The 19,750-nt window shown below is 35.2% G+C and overlaps 2 protein-coding genes across 4 annotated transcripts; one reads left to right on the forward strand and one right to left on the reverse strand.

The window, feature by feature from the left end:
• Positions 1–63: 63 nt before the first annotated feature.
• On the reverse strand, positions 64–11,001 carry LOC149724784 (solute carrier organic anion transporter family member 2A1-like). Of its 2 annotated transcripts, XM_089892055.1 has the most exons (13): positions 10,670–11,001; positions 9,997–10,124; positions 8,676–8,772; positions 7,011–7,095; positions 6,330–6,428; positions 6,001–6,194; positions 5,613–5,787; positions 5,234–5,398; positions 3,739–3,902; positions 3,188–3,354; positions 1,907–1,971; positions 1,451–1,565; positions 64–522 (listed from the first exon to the last, which is right to left on the reverse strand). In XM_089892055.1, the coding sequence occupies exons 1-13, from the start codon at positions 10,949–10,951 to the stop codon at positions 342–344; spliced, it is 1,917 nt and encodes a 638-aa protein (XP_089748181.1). In that variant the 5' UTR covers positions 10,952–11,001; the 3' UTR covers positions 64–341. The 2 variants fall into 2 exon arrangements, with proteins under 2 accessions (XP_089748181.1, XP_089748182.1); XM_089892056.1 differs by lacking the exons at positions 9,997–10,124; positions 10,670–11,001 and adding an exon at positions 9,541–9,914.
• Positions 11,002–14,806: 3,805 nt separating this feature from the next.
• Positions 14,807–19,537, forward strand: LOC149724785 (carbonic anhydrase-like). Of its 2 annotated transcripts, none has more exons than XM_089892995.1 (8): positions 14,807–15,421; positions 16,234–16,281; positions 16,565–16,735; positions 17,014–17,084; positions 17,614–17,790; positions 18,035–18,183; positions 18,441–18,522; positions 18,803–19,537. In XM_089892995.1, exons 3-8 carry the CDS (start codon positions 16,609–16,611, stop codon positions 18,998–19,000), a joined length of 804 nt encoding a protein of 267 aa, XP_089749121.1. In that variant the 5' UTR covers positions 14,807–15,421; positions 16,234–16,281; positions 16,565–16,608; the 3' UTR covers positions 19,001–19,537. The 2 variants fall into 2 exon arrangements, with proteins under 2 accessions (XP_089749121.1, XP_089749120.1); XM_089892994.1 differs by lacking the exon at positions 14,807–15,421 and adding an exon at positions 15,649–15,807.
• The last annotated feature ends 213 nt before the right edge of the window (positions 19,538–19,750 follow it).

Below are 19,750 nucleotides of genomic sequence, written 5' to 3' on the forward strand. Positions count from 1 at the left end.
AGTTTTATTAAAGTTATTATATAAATATATATCATACTATAACTCAAATAGAATGCGCTAATATAAAGTTTTTGTTAAATTTATTGCTCCTTAAAAATGAAACATATAAAGTGAAAAGGGCGTTGTTAAAAGTAGTTTGGTCAGAAACAAAAAATATTCATAGCAAAAATGAAATAAACAGAAAACACCGTACAAAAAGCGAAAAGGGAAATAGAAAAGTTGATTTCAATTTAAAATTGCGCAATTTTGTGAAGTAAAACACAGCTGTATTCGAAGCGTATTAACACCCCTAAGTCAGTGCATTGAATACTGCGCAAGTAAAACCTAGATTTTATATTTGTTCATATATTTAAGCTATTTTCGTTCGTCGGCTTCTTCGTAATTTTTCGTTTTACACGGGAAAAAATGCGGCAAAAAAATCCTGGAGTTTTCGAATGCTTGTGTGTGGTAAGTATCAGAGATATAACGCCGAATACAGCAGATACAAGTAATCCTCCAACCATCAACATATTGTAATTGACCCTATAAAAAAAAGTGTGTCATTGTACAGAAATTTCTATAATACGAAAGTGAATTATATAGTAGGGTGGGGTAGAATGGTTGATGTTTTTTCTCAGAAAAGAGCGTTTTTAGTTCTTAAACATACGGTTTGGAAATATGGGATATTATATAATAGGGCGAGGAACGATGGGACACCTTTTCATCCCATTTTCTAGTCTTAATGTAAACAAAGAACATTCAAAGAATTACAAAACTGTATCCTTACGTCTCCTAATAGACCGTTGTTGACTGTTTAAAACACGATGTTTAGATGTTATGTGCTAAAGGTGTTCCATCTTCCCCCACCCTACTGTATATGCTATTGCTAACGATATCTATTTTATTACCCAACACTTCATTAACTACAAAAAAACAACAAGTCCTTGTCTCCATTAATCAACCACAAGTAATTACTCTTGGCTTTATCTCTTGTCTTTTAGAACGTTTACATAAAGATACAAAAGGAAAAACTGCCAGCGGTTTAAACATCCCACACGCGAATCCCGCCATAAAGAAAATTTATCCAATAATCGTTCGGCCTTTTCAGGTAGACCATGTATTATATTAACACTAACAAAGGGATTCACACTGGTAAACATTATCTAAGCGCATTATCCAGATGATTGAACAATATACTTAGCTTATTGTTCTGTAGTTTGAACATCTTTATACATTTCCTTTTAAAAGGGTATGAGTAACGGACTAACCTTAATCCGCAATAACCGAAAACTTTTTAAGTACTAAAGTTTCGAGGCGCCGCGTAACAAAATACGCGATCTGTTCTATATCTATATACATTTTGTTGTTGGGTTTTTTAATTATTACGTTTACCACCAAACGGAACAACGAAATAATGAAAACCAGTCCGATTTACCCCACCTACTATACCTTTAGTTGATACCAAACTCACCTAAAAGGTATAATGTCATATTCCAAACAGTGCCGGTTTTCCGAACAACCATCGCTCCACCTTAAACAAGTACCATCGATCACCATACCAGTTATTATGGGCGCAGGAATAAGACCTGAGGAAATCGTTGTTAAATTATATGCCAAACTTAAATTGCCAACTGCAATATTTTCAGTTTTAAGACTCTACAGTTATTTTAGCCGGCTTTTCTGAAGGGGGCAACTTTAATAAATAGCAAATAAATAATGTTGACATTTTACAATAAATTAGTCGCCGTTGTATTTAATTGCTACGGTTTCCTTTTAAAACTGCTGGTAAAATAACGCTACAGTTTCAATAAACCTAAAGGAACGTGTGGCTTACAAATAACTTTACATAGTTTAATTAAAAAATGGCATTTCTATTTAAAAACCACAACACAACACACACAACACAATTTCGATTGTTGTTACTTACCCAAGGCCCGAATGCCCAAGAACATTACAGCTACTCCAGTGGTTTTGTCTTCTTTATCCACACACCTAAATAATATGTGTGTATGTCAGTATATATAATTCGGTTCATATAGTAGGTTGGGGGGAGATGGGACACATTTTCATTCTATTTTCTTGTCCCATTTAGTCGTAAACATCCTTACGACTCCCATAGACCGTTGTTAATTCGTTTAAAACACGATCAGGATATCTTGATAATATGTGCTAAAGGTGTCCTATCTTCCCACCCTATCTATACACATACATGGTAAGCGTACGCTTTCCATGAGCAGACACACAAAGTTTTATACACTGAACATTTTTACCGCTGAGGTTAAAACACAGTCTTGACCCTAAACCCTTAGATTTAAATTACGTGTTAAATGATATACCCAAAGCGCGTGCAGAGTCGTAATAACTCAAATAAAGAGGTATTGGACATTTTCTCTTTCAAGTTTGTCGGCGGTAACTTAACAACTTATCATATTTTAATAACCCATACCTTCGAGACGCTATTTTAAGGAGTATTTTGTACACAGTCGTAATTTCGCAATTTCGGGGTCATTTTCTCCTCTATGTATTCAGTTTTATCGCATTTTTGTGGCAAAGAACATTCAAGCGTAAAGAATATCTCTTTTTCAGACTGAAAAGCTTGGTTGGCGTAATTTTTCAAAGCCAAATGTTTTGACAACTAACGTTTCTTGCAGTACAAAAAATACCATAATTTTTACCATAATTTATTCTACATGAAGTGACGTTTAAATTAATAAATAATGTTCGCTGCAATCTTTTCAAATGCAAAGAATATACAGATTCATGAACCCTGCTTTTATTAACCTATTATTTTTATTGTACGTTTATTTTTCTAAGTTTTACTATTAGATTTGACTTAATCTGTTATTCAAATGCATAGACGTGTGCTCTTGGAAAAACTATTCATCTCTTTAAAATGTATTCTGTTAAAATTTATAATAATCACTATAATTCAGACAATCAGACAGCGCCTGTAATAAGAAATCGTAACGCTCTGAATCTCTACCGGGGTGATACAAATTATCCATTTCGCTTTCACAAAAATAAACATCTTGCCTACGAAGGTGGTATTCGGATTTTTGGGGTCAAGGGCTCCCCCTGGTTTCTCAAGACAGCCGAGAGATTACACCAACATTATCCGTTTACGGCTGTCCAGTTTTGAGTAATAGGATTAGAAGTAACGGCTACAACGTTTGCTAAGTAATCCAATCTCGCTTACTAAGCTATTTACCTCAAAAGAACTGTGTATATCGGGGTGACTAGAGTGGATAGGAGCAAGGTCATGGTGGCCATCAAAGCAACAAAGATCTTGGCTTTGAAATCACAGTCACATTTTATCGATTCCAATTCAATTATTTCAGAAGTCACATTATATCCTGGGGGTGTGTCGCCGCAACCCTAAATAATAGAATTTTAATTAGTTGGAACATTTGCGAACTACCAAAATTTAATTTCCAGCTAAAGATTAGAAACATATTTGATTTTAAACTTAACAGTTGGTCTAATAGATTTTGACGAACAAATACAACTTGGGAAAATGTAATTGTACAGAAAAACGTTATTTCCGGGTCGTTTTCTAGGCAAGAGTTTTAAAAATATTTTCAAAAAAAAAATTAAAAACTGCATATCCGTAACTCTGTGACTCTTAAAGAGCGTTCGAAGTTGTTTAAATATATTCGGGAAATATGGGATTAAGGTGCTAACGGTGTCCCACATTACCCCACACAACAGCCTACTATCTCTATACAACGATATGTAATATACATAAATGCATAAAATTACCTCAAAGGAGCAGCCCATGAAAAAGTTGGGAAGAAATAAAAGCGGAGAAAAAGTTCCAATCGCCACAATGTACCGCAGTAAGGCCCTTTCTCCCCACCTCGTTTTCTTGGTCAATAAACCACCAGAAAACAGACCGATGGTCATGACAGCAGGAATCGCAACACCTGTGGTAACATATAGTAGGTAAGGGTAAGATGGTCTATGTTTTTATTCAATTTTATCGTCCTATTTGGTGGTAAACAAAAAATATTTACATAAATATAAAACCGTATCCTTAAGACTCTGAAAGAGCGTTGTTAATTGATAAAACACGATTAGGAAATAAGACCCAAGTGTGGAACAGGCATTGAAATATAATATGCTATAGGGCAATTTAGCGTGATCAATATGCGCGTAAGTTAAAACCAAATCTTATAAAATTTGATCAGCATATGTTTCTAACATTGATCCTAGGTATTGCTCATCATCGATGAAATTAAAGCTATGAAGCAGAAGTGTAAATACGCACAAAGCGCTCCAGGGTTAGGTTTGTGCTTGGACGTTTTGTGTCGAAGTGTAAATAACGCTTGGTCAGTTAACCTTAACTGCTTGCATGATTGCGTAACACGCTGTATGCACGTCAGTTAACGTGGTCGGAAATTTCGAAGCAATCTGTCTCCCTCGCAAGCATTTCTACCTATTTGTTTTGGACAAAGGGGTTCCCAGTGCGTTCAGTTTTAAGGCGTTCAACAAGGTGATCGAATGAGTCAAAAGTCTGCGTTAAATCAGCAAGCGGAAAGACAACGTTTCGCAATCATTCTCGTACTTGGGTGAATTACTTTATACAGTTTGGCGTGTCGTGATTTAAATTAACAAGTATTGTGTTTGAAATCATATAGGATATATAACTAAGTCAATATATTTTACAACATATTATAAAATTTGCCGCTTTCATTTTGTAGCGAACAAGATAATTACCGCCTAAAAATGCCACGTCTTAAGCTCGTTAAAACGCGATAAATAAAAAAATATAGTTAGATAAATAATGGCAGTCCAGGCTTATTTTCGAAAGTTCAATATTGTTTGGTCGATTTCTTAGCGGCTCACTTGGTATGAAGAACGTAGTTTATTTCCGACGAACGCCACTTGGTTTTTTCACACTGAGCCGTTGAAAGATTATTTACATTATTCCTGGCAGCAGAAGTAACAGATTTTTGTTTGACCGAGTTAGATAAAACGCAGCTGTTGACACGTGACATACAGGTGTGCCGGAAACAGTTTAAAACACTATTTTTCAAGAAAAAACGCTCGTATTAGGCAATGTTTCAAGGGGATTGTAACGCCAACTTCTTTGAATTAAACAAGCGTATCACATCATAACTTTATGCGTGTCAGAACTGACTCCATCGAATGCGGTTACAAATACCATATTCGTATGGAAAAGCTACAGGACAAAGCGCTAAGCGTCGGTCGTGACAGCACGTTTTTGGACCAACATAAAATATACTATACTTACCGAACATAAGATTCGCTTCTGAAGCGGTTCGTTTGTATGAAATTTCAAGGTATTTAGGCAAGAAAGCAGATACTGATCCGACAACGAACATGAGTCCAGAATAACTGAGAATCACCAGAACATACAACGGGTTTGTGACAAGACGACATATTGTCTGGATAAAATCTGTAAACAACATTTTCTGATAAGGGAAGTATAGTGTTATAACCAGTTAACAACCCTCTATAAAAATCCTGACGGTACGATTTTATAATTCTTTGAATGTTCTTTGTATACTACCTAAATGGGACGTAAAAAGAGTATAAAAACATATCCCATCTTACCCCACCCCTACTACACTTTTCGTGAATTTGAAACATACATAAAATCAAGCACATACCTTCATACATGGTTAACTCAGGTTTGGACTCTTTGTTTTCGAGTTCAGATTCCGGGACTTTCCCCTCTACGTCACCGATTAGTAACGGTATTTGAGAAATATTCGCATCGTCGCAAGTTTTGTCGATTTTATCCGGTTGCGTAACAGTTGAGTCACCAGCAACGAATGTTACCAACTGAAAAGAGTTTGTATTAACAGTTATATCGCTGGCATTCAAATGGTAATAACTACATGATTTGTAGGTACAAACGTATGTACATAATTATCATGTTAAGATAAATTGGCTTTAAAAGTTAAAGCGACGTAGTACGACCGTTACTTTTTTGTTATTTTTTGTAAAAAAATATTTAGTTTTCCATAGTGACAATAAAAATAACATGTTTTTTACCTCCGTGTCATTGCTATCCTTTTGGGGCGTTTGCTTAGAGTTTTTTTGCTTCTTGTCTTCCTGCTTATTCATGGACTTCGGGAAGAAGAAGATTGGAATCGAAGTAAAGATGACAAAGATTCCGATGATCAGAAACCCGAGCCACCAAGCTCCGACCCACCTTTTTTCGTCGTCTTTTGAAACCGGGTAATTTTCTGGCAAAAAAATGACAAAAAAATGTTTAGAAAACAGAAAATTTTTTGTGCAAATGAAATATTAAACAGATGTTAAAAACTATGCATTTTTTTATAGAAATGTGACCAACCATAAATTTCTGCAAGAATATTTACCTGGTCTGACTTTTTCAAAGTCCACATATACGTTTGAAGTCCATGACCCCATTAAGTAACCACTTCCGGATCCAAAGTTTTGTAAAACAAACAAAGTACCTGAGAACACCAACAATTATCTCTTTGAAAACATTGCACGAGTTCTCAAATTACTTGGCTCCCAACCATGGTGTTGAAATTTAAATACTGTTTGTTGACCTGCTGTAATTAAGTCTAGTATTGCGGCGCGGCATTTATTTACCGCATTTTTCGGAGGCTACTATTTTCTGAATTGGCTTAAATTTTCTCACTAATGAATTTACAACAAAACGCGGAATTCCAGGCGTTTACCAGAATGCTGCGTATATTTTTCTGTTATTTTCACGACTGGAACAGATTTTTTGCACCACTTGCTAAGGTGCTTGCTTACGAATCCACAATAATATTTAGTACTAAGGGGTAAGATGGGATACCTAAAACCCGTATTTCTAAATAGTGTTTTGAACATTAACATGATCTCTTTTACGTTCTTTTAAAGTCGCGGGGCTACGATTATAATTTGTAAATATTCTTTGTTTACCACCAAATAAGACGAGAAAAGATGATGCTGTATCTTACCCAACCCTACTATACATAATATAAATAGTGGTTCAGATGCATTTATACCTCTATATGTATGCCACTGGTACAAGAAAGACTTACCAAGATATAACGGCGAGTTATAAGTTGACGCATAATCATCGATGTATGAAGAGCCAAGTGGTATGTGAACTGTAGCTCCAATGCCCTGTATTAAGTAACAACACGCATGAATAGATATAACAATTCTGTTTTAAACACCCATGCTTTTACATAGCTAGTATTCTGAAATTGCCAACACAGTACACGCCAACTAGCTGAAGACTGGCGCTAATAATGCACGTGTTAGCAGACCAGTATAAAGCAATCAACGACAAAAGCGTACGTTTGGTAGTGTAGGCACTGAAATCTACATACCAGGCATATAAAGCGCGTTTTTAGTTATGCTGCGAAGTGGGCAACAAAAATACTGCGCCTAAATTAATGTTGTAGTATTTTCTAAAGCGTAAGTAGAATTGTGGGGTATAACATAATATCCCATATTACCTGATCCTGATTTTAACAATTAACAACGCTCTTTTAGAGACGTGGGGATATGCTTATATAGTTATGTAAATATTCTTTGTTTACTACTAAATGGGGCGAGAAAGAGAATGAAAACAAGTACCATCTTACCCCAACCTACTATATACTGGCATACTGTTTTAAAAATTGCAGTGTCCGGACAAAAGACCATTATATATACATTGGGGTATTGACATATACGCGGTATTGATTTACTGTAAACGTTCGAAGAGAGGATTTAACGTTGGGATATGCAAATATTAATTTATATAGCGTGTGTTTTGGTCCGTTGCACATGAAGGCGACAGTCTGGAGCAATGTCATTTAGTCTCGACAAAAAACAATTCCGAAATAATTTTGCTTAAATATCTTTAGTTGATAATGTACCATAAAAGACGTTTAACTATATTGTTAATGTTTTTGGCGCCATTAATACACATTTTCGAAGCAACCAACCAAGAAAGCTCAAAGGCAAACATCGCAAATCAACAGAGTTGTAACATTTCACTTCCCAATATGGTTACGCATTTAAAAAAAAATAGCAAAAAATATGTTTTTTTGATGAAAAATTTTTGATGTGCGAATAATTTTTTTTGCACGAAATATAAATACGTTGATGTCAAAATAAAGCATTGACAATCATATTGCAAAAAGCTAGACATTTTAGGCGAGTTTTTATATTGTGGAAAATTTTAGATTATAATTCATACCATACAGTCATTAGATTTTTGCACGCAGGTGGTCCGCTGACTGTTTATGTGCCAAACGTGACGTCTCCTCGTTTCGGCGATTAGTGTGCGCATAACCTCTGATTTCCGGGATTTATTAAGAATCTCGTGGATTGCATTATAAGACAGTCACAGTTAAATTATAAGAGAGTGGGGAAATTGGGACACATTTTTGTAGCAACCAAAGAAATTATAAAACTGTATCTTCACGACTTCCACAGACTGTTGTTATTAGTTTAAAACACGATCCGAATAGTACTATTCATTAATGTCGAAAATTTTAATTTGTTACACGTGTGTCCTGTTTCAAACACCTTGTGCCCGTTTATAAGTTTACCATATTTGTAACTTTGTGGTTATTTGTTTTTTTTCTGTATGGCTAAAAAGTTTAAACAATCCATAAGTGACCATTGGGCTAAAATATATGTCAGCTTATACGCCTTAATGTTCTTTAGAAGTTCGCTTAGTACAATACCCTAGCGTGTATAAACTGTACCTCAAGTATTTGTCCCAAAACAAGTATGATGAACAGATAGGGATACTCGCTAGAGGAGTCAGTGCAGTCAGCTGTGTCGACATTAGCAGTCGTGTTTCTGAAACAAACAATATTAAAATAAAATTAAATTGCATTTTTCGGTAAAAAAACTGTTTTCAAATATTTCTGGTTGTTTTACTGTAAGACCAAATTTGAAAAACTACTCATTTTAATTAGTTCACACGGAAATTGAAAACTGCCTATCGCTTTTTAATAAAACTAAATTTCCTACATTACACCATACGCGTATTTATACAATAAATATACCCAGTACGAGCGTGTCAAGTATAAGAAAACGGCTAAATATTTCCTTGAACGGCTAAATATTTCCTTATAAAGAAGTCTCTGTGTGCTGCAATATTGTCTGCCAACGCAGTTTAATTAAGTAGCACACAGGAGTAAATTGGTGACAAGAAAAGTTAAAAATATGGAAACTGCAGTTTTTGACTAGACATCAGTATAAACCACATGACAAATATATAGCAGTAACTCGTATATCCGATAACATTGTTACTTATTTACGCAGCGGCTTTCACGCTATATTACAATCCTTATTGTTTCAGAGATTAACACATACTTGGAAAAGGGTAAATTATTAAAGGATATTGTTTATTTGTAAAGATCTGGCGCTACGAAAATGTAACAGACAAAATTCAAGTCCAACCAATTGTATAATATATATATTTCGCCTAAATGGTAATGTCAGCAAAACATTGTATATCTGTAACGTTAATTACAGTATAAACTGCTATAAACCTAAAATAATATACTGCTGGATTAAAAACGTATTTGCTTAGCTGAGCCAAACTGCGCTTTGTTCGCTTGCCTAATCACGTAAGGGTGCTGTCTCGCAATTCCAGTAAATTGGCTCAACATAACAGTGTATTACATAACACGGTAACCAATAAACACTTGAGAGAAATACGCCGCCGGCTCGTTTGTAAATCGTTCCAAGAAAAAACTCGAATAATTGACTGAACTAATTCCAATGACTAGTCTTTATCCATTCATCTTAGATTCGTTCTGACTAAAAACTCGTGCCTTTAATCTTAAGGTTTCCTAAGCGAGAGGGCTTTACGCGTGCCAACATTTTGGTTATGGCGTATTTAACAGTTAACTAATTTAACATCATAAATGCAAGTTTTTAAATACACACTGTCATCTTCTAAAAACTACACGGTCCTACTCATAGCACCAGTATTTCAGACCCTGCTAAATGTGACTAGTACGGCTCTGTACTTCAGAACAAAACAACTGAAAAAGAGCAAAATTTTACACTCACGTTGCAGAAGGCTCGTAGACGCCGTGTATAAAATGAGGCACGGCGTTGATAAGTCCACCCGCGGCAATAATCAGTGAACCAACTGCGATAAAACGTGGGCGACTGTACTTGCTGCTGAGTTTGCTTACCTAAAAGAGAAATACATTACGTTACTAAATATCATAGCCAATAATCACAAAAAATGAAAAAATAAAAAGAATTTAACTTAAAAAAGTATTACAAAAAAAAAGAAAAATCATAAAATATGGTATACCTTTGAGTATAGGTAAAAAATTATAGCTAAAATGCGTATATAGTGTGAAACCTCAACGCATGCCACCGCAGATTAAATCGTTTATCTGTTGGTACCAAATACAAAGTCAACGCGCCTGCAGGCAAGTTCAGGTTTAGGCGTTAACTATGTGACAATGGGATTAATATTTTCCAATTTCCAAAATTTTAGGTTACCGCATGTTTTACTAAAGACTCATTACGAAAATGATCATTAAATTAAAAGTCCCGAGCGCTGGGCATTCGAATTTGAGCACATAATGTGCATGTGGTTTTTATACATTACACTAAGATTTGTAAATAGCGTAAAATTGGCTTAAATAAACGAAAATAAGAATTTTATCAGCTTAAACTAGTAATATAGTAAGTTGCAAAATCGATCAATTATAAAACGCATACTCACCGCGACCACAAATAATAAGTTTCCAATGTTAAAAGCCCCCGCAATAAACCCCGCTAAAGAACTTGCGATACCAAAACGTTTCTCAATTGAGGTCAGAACGCTTTTATTGTAAGTAGCAAGCGCAGATTGTCCGCATAAAGCAATGCCAACAAATGCTACGAACGCTTGAATGGATAGCAACTTCTTGCGTATCAACCCTCGTTTCGAGCAGTCTTGATTTTCCTGACCGTTTTCAACAGTCGCAGTACATGATAATATATCTGTTCTATTCGATTCTGACATCTTTACAACAATAACTATATATTTCTGCGAATAAACAAAGACATTACTTATATAAAGAACACATGCTTTTATTACCCCGTTCCGAAAACACCGTTCCGATATTATAGCCACAGTCTAGTCTGCCTCGTGTTTTGTCAGCGAACCACCTTTCTCTTTCGGGTACGAGTTGTCTAGGCGAGTTACTTCTGGTACTGTCTCTCCTGGGAGTTTGGTTTATATACCTGCCAAACCGTTTTACGCTAAGGACATCCATGGCTAAATAGAGAGTTTCCGAGAAAATTTGGCGCGTGCGTTTTTTGTAAATCGCGGTTGCATTTTTAAGAACATTGGTTTGACAATGTAAACTTTCTTATGTCGTCCATGAAGTGCAACCGAGTTCAAAAATCTTCCTTTTGTTTCCTTTGTTTTAAAACGGGCCGCCAATTTTTTGTAAAGAATTACCACCTTACGCGTGTAACCTACGCAATTTCGAGCGTAAACGGAAATTGAGTTTGTGAAATGCAGTTCGAAGTGCGTGTTCGTACCCCTTTTTTGGCGTCGACTCAAAGATCTGTTTGAACCACACACCTGCGGTATTGACTTCTGTCTTTACGGGTCAACTAACCTAATTCAATGCAAACTCTTTCCCGGATCAAGTCGTTTCTTTATTGTTTGTCAAACTGTCCTAGATCAATTTTGCACTGGGTTTTGCTTTCCCTTTCTTGATAAACATGTTGACTTGATCGAGCAGACTTGGCGCCGCGAATTCTTTTGCAATGCATATTACGCTTGAACGGCCACGGACAATGTGTTCAAACACAAAAAGGCGAGTTTTTCAACGTCATAAAATAAAGCGACAAAAAGGAATACCTAAATGTTTTGTTCAAAGTCTATTTTCTAAAGCTGTTTAAACAAGGATTTTAGGATTTAATGAATTGATATAGGTTATGTTACACACACTATTAGCAGAGCTTATATACTGTATTCGATATGATTCTGAATTTTAATTATGTGTCAGCGGAAAGGTATAACGGAAATAGCTGACAAGATTCTGTAAAGTGCGTACTTTATCACAAATAATCGAATGCAACGTGATAATGGACTTTCAAACTACAGATGAATGTGATACGCATACAAAAATAAACAAAACACAAATCATAGCAAACCTAAAACCAGCACAATATTAAAACGTAACTCGATTACTGAACAAAAAAACGAAAACATTCGTGCCCGTAAAACGCAAAATATAATACGTGTATCTTCTAACAACATAGCGATTGAAAGTTTTGGGCCGGCCTGCTAATTGCAGTATTACAACAGCACTAAATACTCCTGGTCAGAAATTTTCGTGAAACGTTTTTTTGTTTCAGTATTTAGTAGGCTGGTTTGCCGCTAGCCCTTGGTCATGAACATTAATGCACTTTTGACTTAAAACTAAAAAAGTTTCTAATTTCGTTCCGAAACTCTAAATTAATGCACTGAAACAAAATTTTGACAAAAAAAGGTTTCCGAATTTTGAAATAAATTTATCATAGGTTAAGCAAGGTGAACCAACCGCGGTGCTATGTATGCATAGACAGTTGTTGAGACAAACAGAAAAAAGTTGACAGAAACCGAAAGCGTTGGGAAAAAATATTAACCTCGTGTATATTGAAGCCGAGTGAAACTACTGTGAGAATTGGCCAGCTTTGTGAGAATTGATCTTCGGTCCCAAAACTTTTAATCTGATATCAGTATAAATTTAACGTCCGTCAAGGTCGTGGGCTTGTGTTGGGTATATACCGTTATGCCTTGAAACCACGTTCAATCTATTACAGTCACGACATTTATAGCTAGAAAATTTTGCGTGTGCGAACCACGGCTATAAATGCCTTAACTCTATTTTGAACTAAAACGGCTAACTGGTTTATATCGCATTGTTATGTTGGTGTAGCTTACACAAGCGCAAGAAACACGAGGTTAAATCCCATACACGGTAATGGATATTACACTGTGCAGAATTTTAAAGCGCTGATAAAATCTAACCGCTACATCAGCTGGCTAAAACTGCGTTTTAAAAGCTTAGCGAAGCAATCTTCGGCAAACAAAACTGTACCCTGCAAAGAGACGGACTGTCTCAGCTTACTGCAGGCTCGGTATGCAGCATAAGAAAAGGGGTTGTGACATCTGTTTTTGCAGAAAAAAAGGAATGTTTGCATTTCCGAAACAGATTTGTACGCGTCAATGTCTTGCACTGAGAACAAAGGTATACCATTGCTGCGTTGCTGATTTGAACAGAGAGCGAAAAACTTACAAAAAAACACCAGAACAAAAACGCATATCCGCATTTAACCTCGTTTAACCATAATTGATGGTTACGATTCGTGCACACGGATAAGTGCGGTTCCGTCTAAGTGCGTATAGTGGTGATGTAAAATGACAAAGTATTATATTAAAGCTTCATATATTTCAAAATTAATCCTAAAAAATAAGTCTCCTCGAAAACCGCTAAATTAAGATGGAATTTGACAGAATGCAAAAAAGGCGGATTTCGTGACCCCGCCCGTTTACATAAAGCTAAATAAAACAGCGCGCAAGCCTAAATAGGTTTGCCTCATATACATATTACTATGTTTGTTTAGAAATAGAATGTTAAAACGCACCTTCAGATTTAATAAAATATAACGATAACTCATAACACTTCGCCTTTTTTGGCAAGATCTTATTTTTAACTGCAAATTATATACAAATAAATTGCTGAGGGTTATTTACAGACACAAAACGCTACGCCCGATTTTACCAACGTTTTAGCCGGAAGCGAAATATGAATATTAATTATTTGCTTTTAGCATAATCGTTTTTACCACACCTTTGCATAAATATAAATCCAACAAACAGATTTAAAACCAGCTTTTTCTAGTTAAAGTGACGTAAACGTTATATTTATCTGTAACAGCAGGGTGGGGTAAGATGGGATATGTTTCTTGCTTCGCGTTTTTGCTGATTTTGTTGCCCTATTAAATTGTATGATCATTGAATTTATACCGCAATGTTTGTATTTGTCCGAAACATCATCGTTTTTTTTTAAAACAAAAGTGTAACAAAAGCACTTGATTTTTAATTAGTTGGATTAACCATGTGGATAACTTTATAAATATATGATATTGATAATATTCTAATACAGTATATTTAAAAGAAAAAAAGCACTTTTTTTTCTCAGCCATAAAAGATTGTACTCGATGCTCTCTGCTGCTACAATTATAGGTGATGTGTGTTCGAAGGTATCCGAAAGTCACTTAACGGCAATTGTTCCAACCCAGTGGGTTGTCTATATTGCCAGACGTATATAAATAATGAAAAGACAATCTAAGTATCAATACAAACTATCTTTTGGTTTTCTGTTTTTCTTAACCTAAAGTCTCTAAAAGAGCGTCGTTACCGACGACGTAGCGGTAACCCCCTGTTCTGCGTTTGCTGTGTAAAATAAGACGTTCTATTCACACTGTACGTTGGTCAATCACAACAAAAAATGTATCATTTTACAGAGCAACGGAAATTCCCCTAGACAGCGCTTTATATAGAAACATTCAAGATGCGTGGTCAGTATAGCAACAGTAAAAGATATCAGAGGTTTATTATGCAGTTCTCAAAGCACAGTATTTAGTTTAAGACAGAAAGTTTACCAAAATATAGTTAAGCTGAAACGGTGTTGATATAATTCCATTTTAGAAGACATTTTCTTATTTTAGGTGTATTTTTTTGTAAAATAACACAGGGAAATCAGTGTATAGCCAGAACAAAAAAGTTAAATAACTTTTTTTCTTATTTGACTGCTTACACTGGTTTATTTTTGAATTAACAACGTGTTTTAGAAATCGTTTGGGGCCGAATGAATCTGTAGAAAACATAAATCCAACATTAACATTTATTAACAAGCTATTACGACCCTTGTAGACTAACATAATACTTCTTCTTGGTATTTGGAAAGGAATAAAAAGACAGAAAGACGTAAATTTTAAAAGAGGAATATGTGATGTGGGTTATGTTTTATCGCTTTACCGTCACCTGCTGGAAAGAGTTGCTGCATTACCCTACCACAAGGTAGAGCTCAAGATATAGATAAATTGCAAAGTTTTAAAGGTCGAGCTTTGGAGTGAAAATTGTTTATAGCTATAAGTGTGCGCAACAAAACAAGCACAATCTTTAATGCAATCGTCATCAAACAATGTGAAATATCTGGTATACTTCTGCTACCAGGCATAGTGTGAATAATCTAAAAGTCTTGCCGGATAGCAAACGGAACGTCGGAATACACTACGTTGTTTTTTCACACCATTTCTAACAATGTAAAGAATGTGAAGGACTAAGAGACAAAAAAATCAATTTTAATCGTCAAAAATGCAAGGGCACATCAAAGCAGAGATGCACAGAAAGTACAGAGATATACCTCATAAAAAGGATCATACATTACAGCTAAGAAGCACACAGAGAATGTACACCAAGTTATCAAACGTAAGATCATTTATATTTGACTTGTTTTGATACCATAGTAACTCCATTTCGCGCGTCACTTTGCCGGGTGTAACATTTCATCATACACAACTGCTATAGGGAACCCCTATTTGTCCTGAGGCGTAGTGGCGCTATGTTGTTCTCAGGTTAAAGGATAATGAGCAAAAGGTATTACATTACATTTTACAACCAAGAACTTTTTCGAATTGTTTCCTTTATATCGGTCGCGTACCGAACTTCTGGTGTCGTAACATTCCTAGATATAAGGTTAACTACTATATTTTGAGATCACCCATTTGGTTTGTCTGTTATAAAAGTTTGAACTAAAAAAGAGTTTCAGAACGAAAATATGATGTGTTCTATACTCACAATCTTTAGTGTTGCATGTACGTATTATTATATTGCATATTTAAGCTTAGATAAAGTATAAAAATCCGCTTGTGTAAAAAAGGATATGTTTTTAAGTTTATTAAAGTTTTTAACTGTTTATGCGCTCACCTAATAGGGTAATGAAGTTTCGGCGATATTTTATACTTATTCTTATATTTTAATACGATATATTACTCTATGGTTAAATGGATATACCGTTAGCACACAAATTCCATATTCCCTGATTGTATTTTTAATAGTTAACAACCCTAAGAGTCGCCGCGGGGCTACAGTACGAATATTTAATTCTGTAAATACTCTTTGTTTGCTACTGAGTGGAACGATAAAAAAACACAATAAAAACGTGTTTCATTTCACCCCACCCTACCATATACTATACGTGTAACCCTATATATATTTCTAATTCTGTGTTATTTACATAGGTTTGTTCACTGGATCGGAGGGAACCTGGAGTTATGGGGGGACCAATGGTAAAGTTCATTACAAAACTTACTTACAGTTTCATCAATAAAGTTTTGGTGGGCTATGTTAACTAATTAAAAATGACATTTTAGCCTATTCTACCATTTATGTTCACAATGTGGTGAAATTGCTTGGATCTAAATGTAACTTATATTTATCCTTGCGTGGTGGGGCAACGACATTCGTTACTACACGGATGTTATGTTTCATACACCCCATATGCCCGCTTACAAGTCACCACATAAGTAACTTTGTGAGTGATTATTTTTTTTATGTTATCTTTTTTTGTAGGACCTAGTACTTGGGCAAACACGTATGCGGACTGTGGAGGTTCAATGCAGTCACCAATCCCACTTTTCACGACCAACACATCTGTAGATTTTACCCTGGCTAAGTTTACAATTACATCTTTTACAAGTTCCACTCCAACTGCATCAACGATGAAAAATACTGGATATTCGCGTGAGTGAGAAACAAATATATTATGAAGTAGGGGGAAATGGGACACCTTTTCATTCTATTTTCTCGACCCATTTGGTGGTAAACAAAGAACATTCAAAGAAAAAGTTAATTGTTTAAAACACGATTCGAATATTATTTGGCTAAAGTGTCCCATCTAACCACACAGTATAGTACTAGAAAACACGTTATATGTGTCTTTATATACAATTAAAAATCCTTATACATATTGGTTTTAGAAGGAAAATATTGATGCCCTAAAACGGTATGCATTTTTGCAGTTATGGTTTCTCTTACTGGGGGATATACCCTTTCTACCAGCACTGCTCAGAAATTGCCCGGTAACTATAAGGTAAATTAACATAGGACAATATTTATCTATTCTACGAAGCTATCTCTTAAATTCTGTTTAAAATTAAAAGGAATGCGAAACAATTGAAAGTGTAGAACATGTTTTGTATCATGGGGTAAGATGGTACATGCTTTTGTTCTGTTTTCTCCCATTTAAGAGGAAATACATAATATTTACAGAATTACAAAACCGCAGCTCTGTGAATCTAAAATAGCGTCATAAAGTGTTCAAAAAACATTGTCATTCAAGTGTTTACATTATCCCATCTTACCCCACAGTAACATATGAAATCGGTTTAACATATTAATAGGTCGTAGATTTAAAAAGAGTAAGCTTGTATAAAAAATAACATTGCAATAAAAGTAATCTGATAAAAATTAAGCTTGTATAAAAATAACATTGAATTAAAAAAAGTGATCTGATAAAAATTAAGCTTGTATAAAAAATAACATTGTATTAAAAATAACCATTTAAAAAAATAAGCTTATCCAAAAGTACGTTGGATCAAAATAACTTTGTCGTTTTCTAGCTGGAACAGTTTCATCTTCACTGGGGTGACAACACAACTGGGGGATCAGAACACACACTTAACGATGTTCGTTACTTCAGTGAATTGCATTTCGTGCACAGAAACACCAAGTACTCGGATATGGTTACGGCTGCTGCTCAACCGGACGGTTTAATGTTTTTCGCATTTTTCGTCCAAGTAAGTATATTAAGCACACTTTTTGATATTATACAGATATGTGATAATAGTGTCAATAAAACTGCTGTTTTGTAATATAAACTGGACAACTCAGTTGTAGGCTACCTTTTTTTTATCTCAATTTAGTGCTTAAAAGTGAAATTCTAACTAGTTTGTAATTTGCTTTATTCGAACATAAAAAAGCGACAGTCGTTATGTCACGACGGTTCTGTTTTATACTCCAACCGTTTCGCATATTTTTCAGGACAACAGTCTTTTTGATAACCCCCAAATTGCTGGCTTGACACACTTTTTGCCAAACGTGACTTCCCTCAATGACGAAGTAGCGATTCCAGTTGTTCCTAACTACAACCACGTCCCATCAGCAGTGGTTGGGGATTACTTTAGATACAAGTAGGTTAACGTTATTACAACTTCTGAAGCATGTTACCTATTACTGTATACATAACTCGCTATAATTTAGTCTTAGTCGCAATTAACCTATAAAATTTAAATATGTTCTGCATTGAGCAATTCTAAAATAAGCAACAATGGATTTGATTTTGCACATTGCAAATTGTACTCAATTATATGAAATATTATGCCCTGTGAATTGAAAATGTAAAATTTTACAGAGTAATTTCTTAAGTTTAATATACTTTGTTTAATAGGGGTTCTTTAACAACGCCAGGATGCCAGGAGAGTGTTTTGTGGTACGTTTTCCAAACACCTGTCTCCATTTCTGCAGCGCAGGTAAGTATAGGGTAATAACTGCATTCTGGAGTATGCTGTTTTTATCGTTCTTAGAACCATTCGGTTTCTGATGGTGTACCAGCTAGTAACCAATGTGTACGCCGTTGATTATAGCAACTAGCTTGTTTCAAACGTCCTGACGTTAGAAAAACAAATTACGTGGTGTCTTGTTTCATAATACACTGGCCTAAAGTGTGTTATATATAAATAAAACCTATTGTGACTCAATAGCTTGTACTAGTCTGTTGCAGTAACTTGATACGACTTTCAACTTCCTCAGGCAAACTTGCTTCGGTACGGCAACAGTGTCTACTCGAATGCTGATGGAACCACGCCATTGCTTAACAACTACCGTCCCCTGCAGGACCCCGGCAATAGAAACATAAGTCGTACCTTCTCATTTGGTTCAGCAAGCTTCCAGTCAACCAGTTATCACCTGGTTGCAATCTGTATAATGTTTGTCGCTTCAGTGTTGTAAAACTAAACTAAATTACCGAATAAAATACCTACTGGGTTTCGGTAATATAGTACTGTGGGGTAAGATGGGATACCAGCTAGTAGCACCTAAATTCCATATTTTCTGATCGTGTTTTAACAGTAACCACGGTTATATAGTTCTGCAAATTCGTCTTTGTTTACTCCCAAATAGAACAAGAAAATAAAATAAAGTCCCATCTTACCCCCTGCTATATTTATTAATTCAATCCATGATACCGAACGAGCATAACATATTTTAACCATTGTGCCGTTTGAATCAAAAGCGTTACAGTATGAAGGCATGTTGTACTTGACAACCTGTTTGACTAAAATGCAATTTTTTATTTAGAAAAAATGTAATGACGAAAAGGAACATTTTCTTTTTTCCGATTATGCTGCCTTTTGAGCTGTATAACCAGAATGACAGCAGTTATACTGCTTGATTGCCTGTACGTGCGCTGTTTTATATTTATTTTCGTGAATATGACTATTCTTTGAGAATATGAACTATTTTTCTATAAAATGCATTTTCAATAATGTTGTGTTGTACTGAAGTGAGTATACTATGGTTATACTGAATAGTTGTCGTCATATACACAGGTTAATAGTTCGGTTGTGGGACGGGGAAGATGGGACAAATTTAGCAAATAATATCCAAATACTCTAATTGTTCAAAGAATTAACAACGGTTTATGGGAGTCGTTAGAATACCGTTTTATAATTCTTTAAACATTCTTCGTTTACTACAAAT

The sequence above is a fragment of the Ciona robusta genome, chromosome 14 (genome assembly GCF_009617815.1).
Source record: "Ciona robusta chromosome 14, ASM961781v2".
In the NCBI taxonomy this organism is placed as follows: domain Eukaryota; kingdom Metazoa; phylum Chordata; class Ascidiacea; order Phlebobranchia; family Cionidae; genus Ciona; species Ciona robusta.

Coding starts and splice junctions, on each gene's coding strand:
- LOC149724785 (XM_089892994.1), top strand. CDS start 15,771: ATGATGTGTTCTATACTCACAATCTTTAGTGTTGCAT. Junction 15,808..16,233: donor CACAATCTTTAGTGTTGCAT/GTACGTATTATT, acceptor TTATTTACATAG/GTTTGTTCACTGGATCGGAG. Junction 16,282..16,564: donor GAGTTATGGGGGGACCAATG/GTAAAGTTCATT, acceptor CTTTTTTTGTAG/GACCTAGTACTTGGGCAAAC.
- LOC149724784 (XM_089892055.1), bottom strand. CDS start 10,951: ATGTCAGAATCGAATAGAACAGATATATTATCATGTACTGCGACTGTT. Junction 5,399..5,612: donor TGAGTTAACCATGTATGAAG/GTATGTGCTTGA, acceptor TGTTGTTTACAG/ATTTTATCCAGACAATATGT. Junction 3,355..3,738: donor TCATGGGCTGCTCCTTTGAG/GTAATTTTATGC, acceptor TCTATTATTTAG/GGTTGCGGCGACACACCCCC.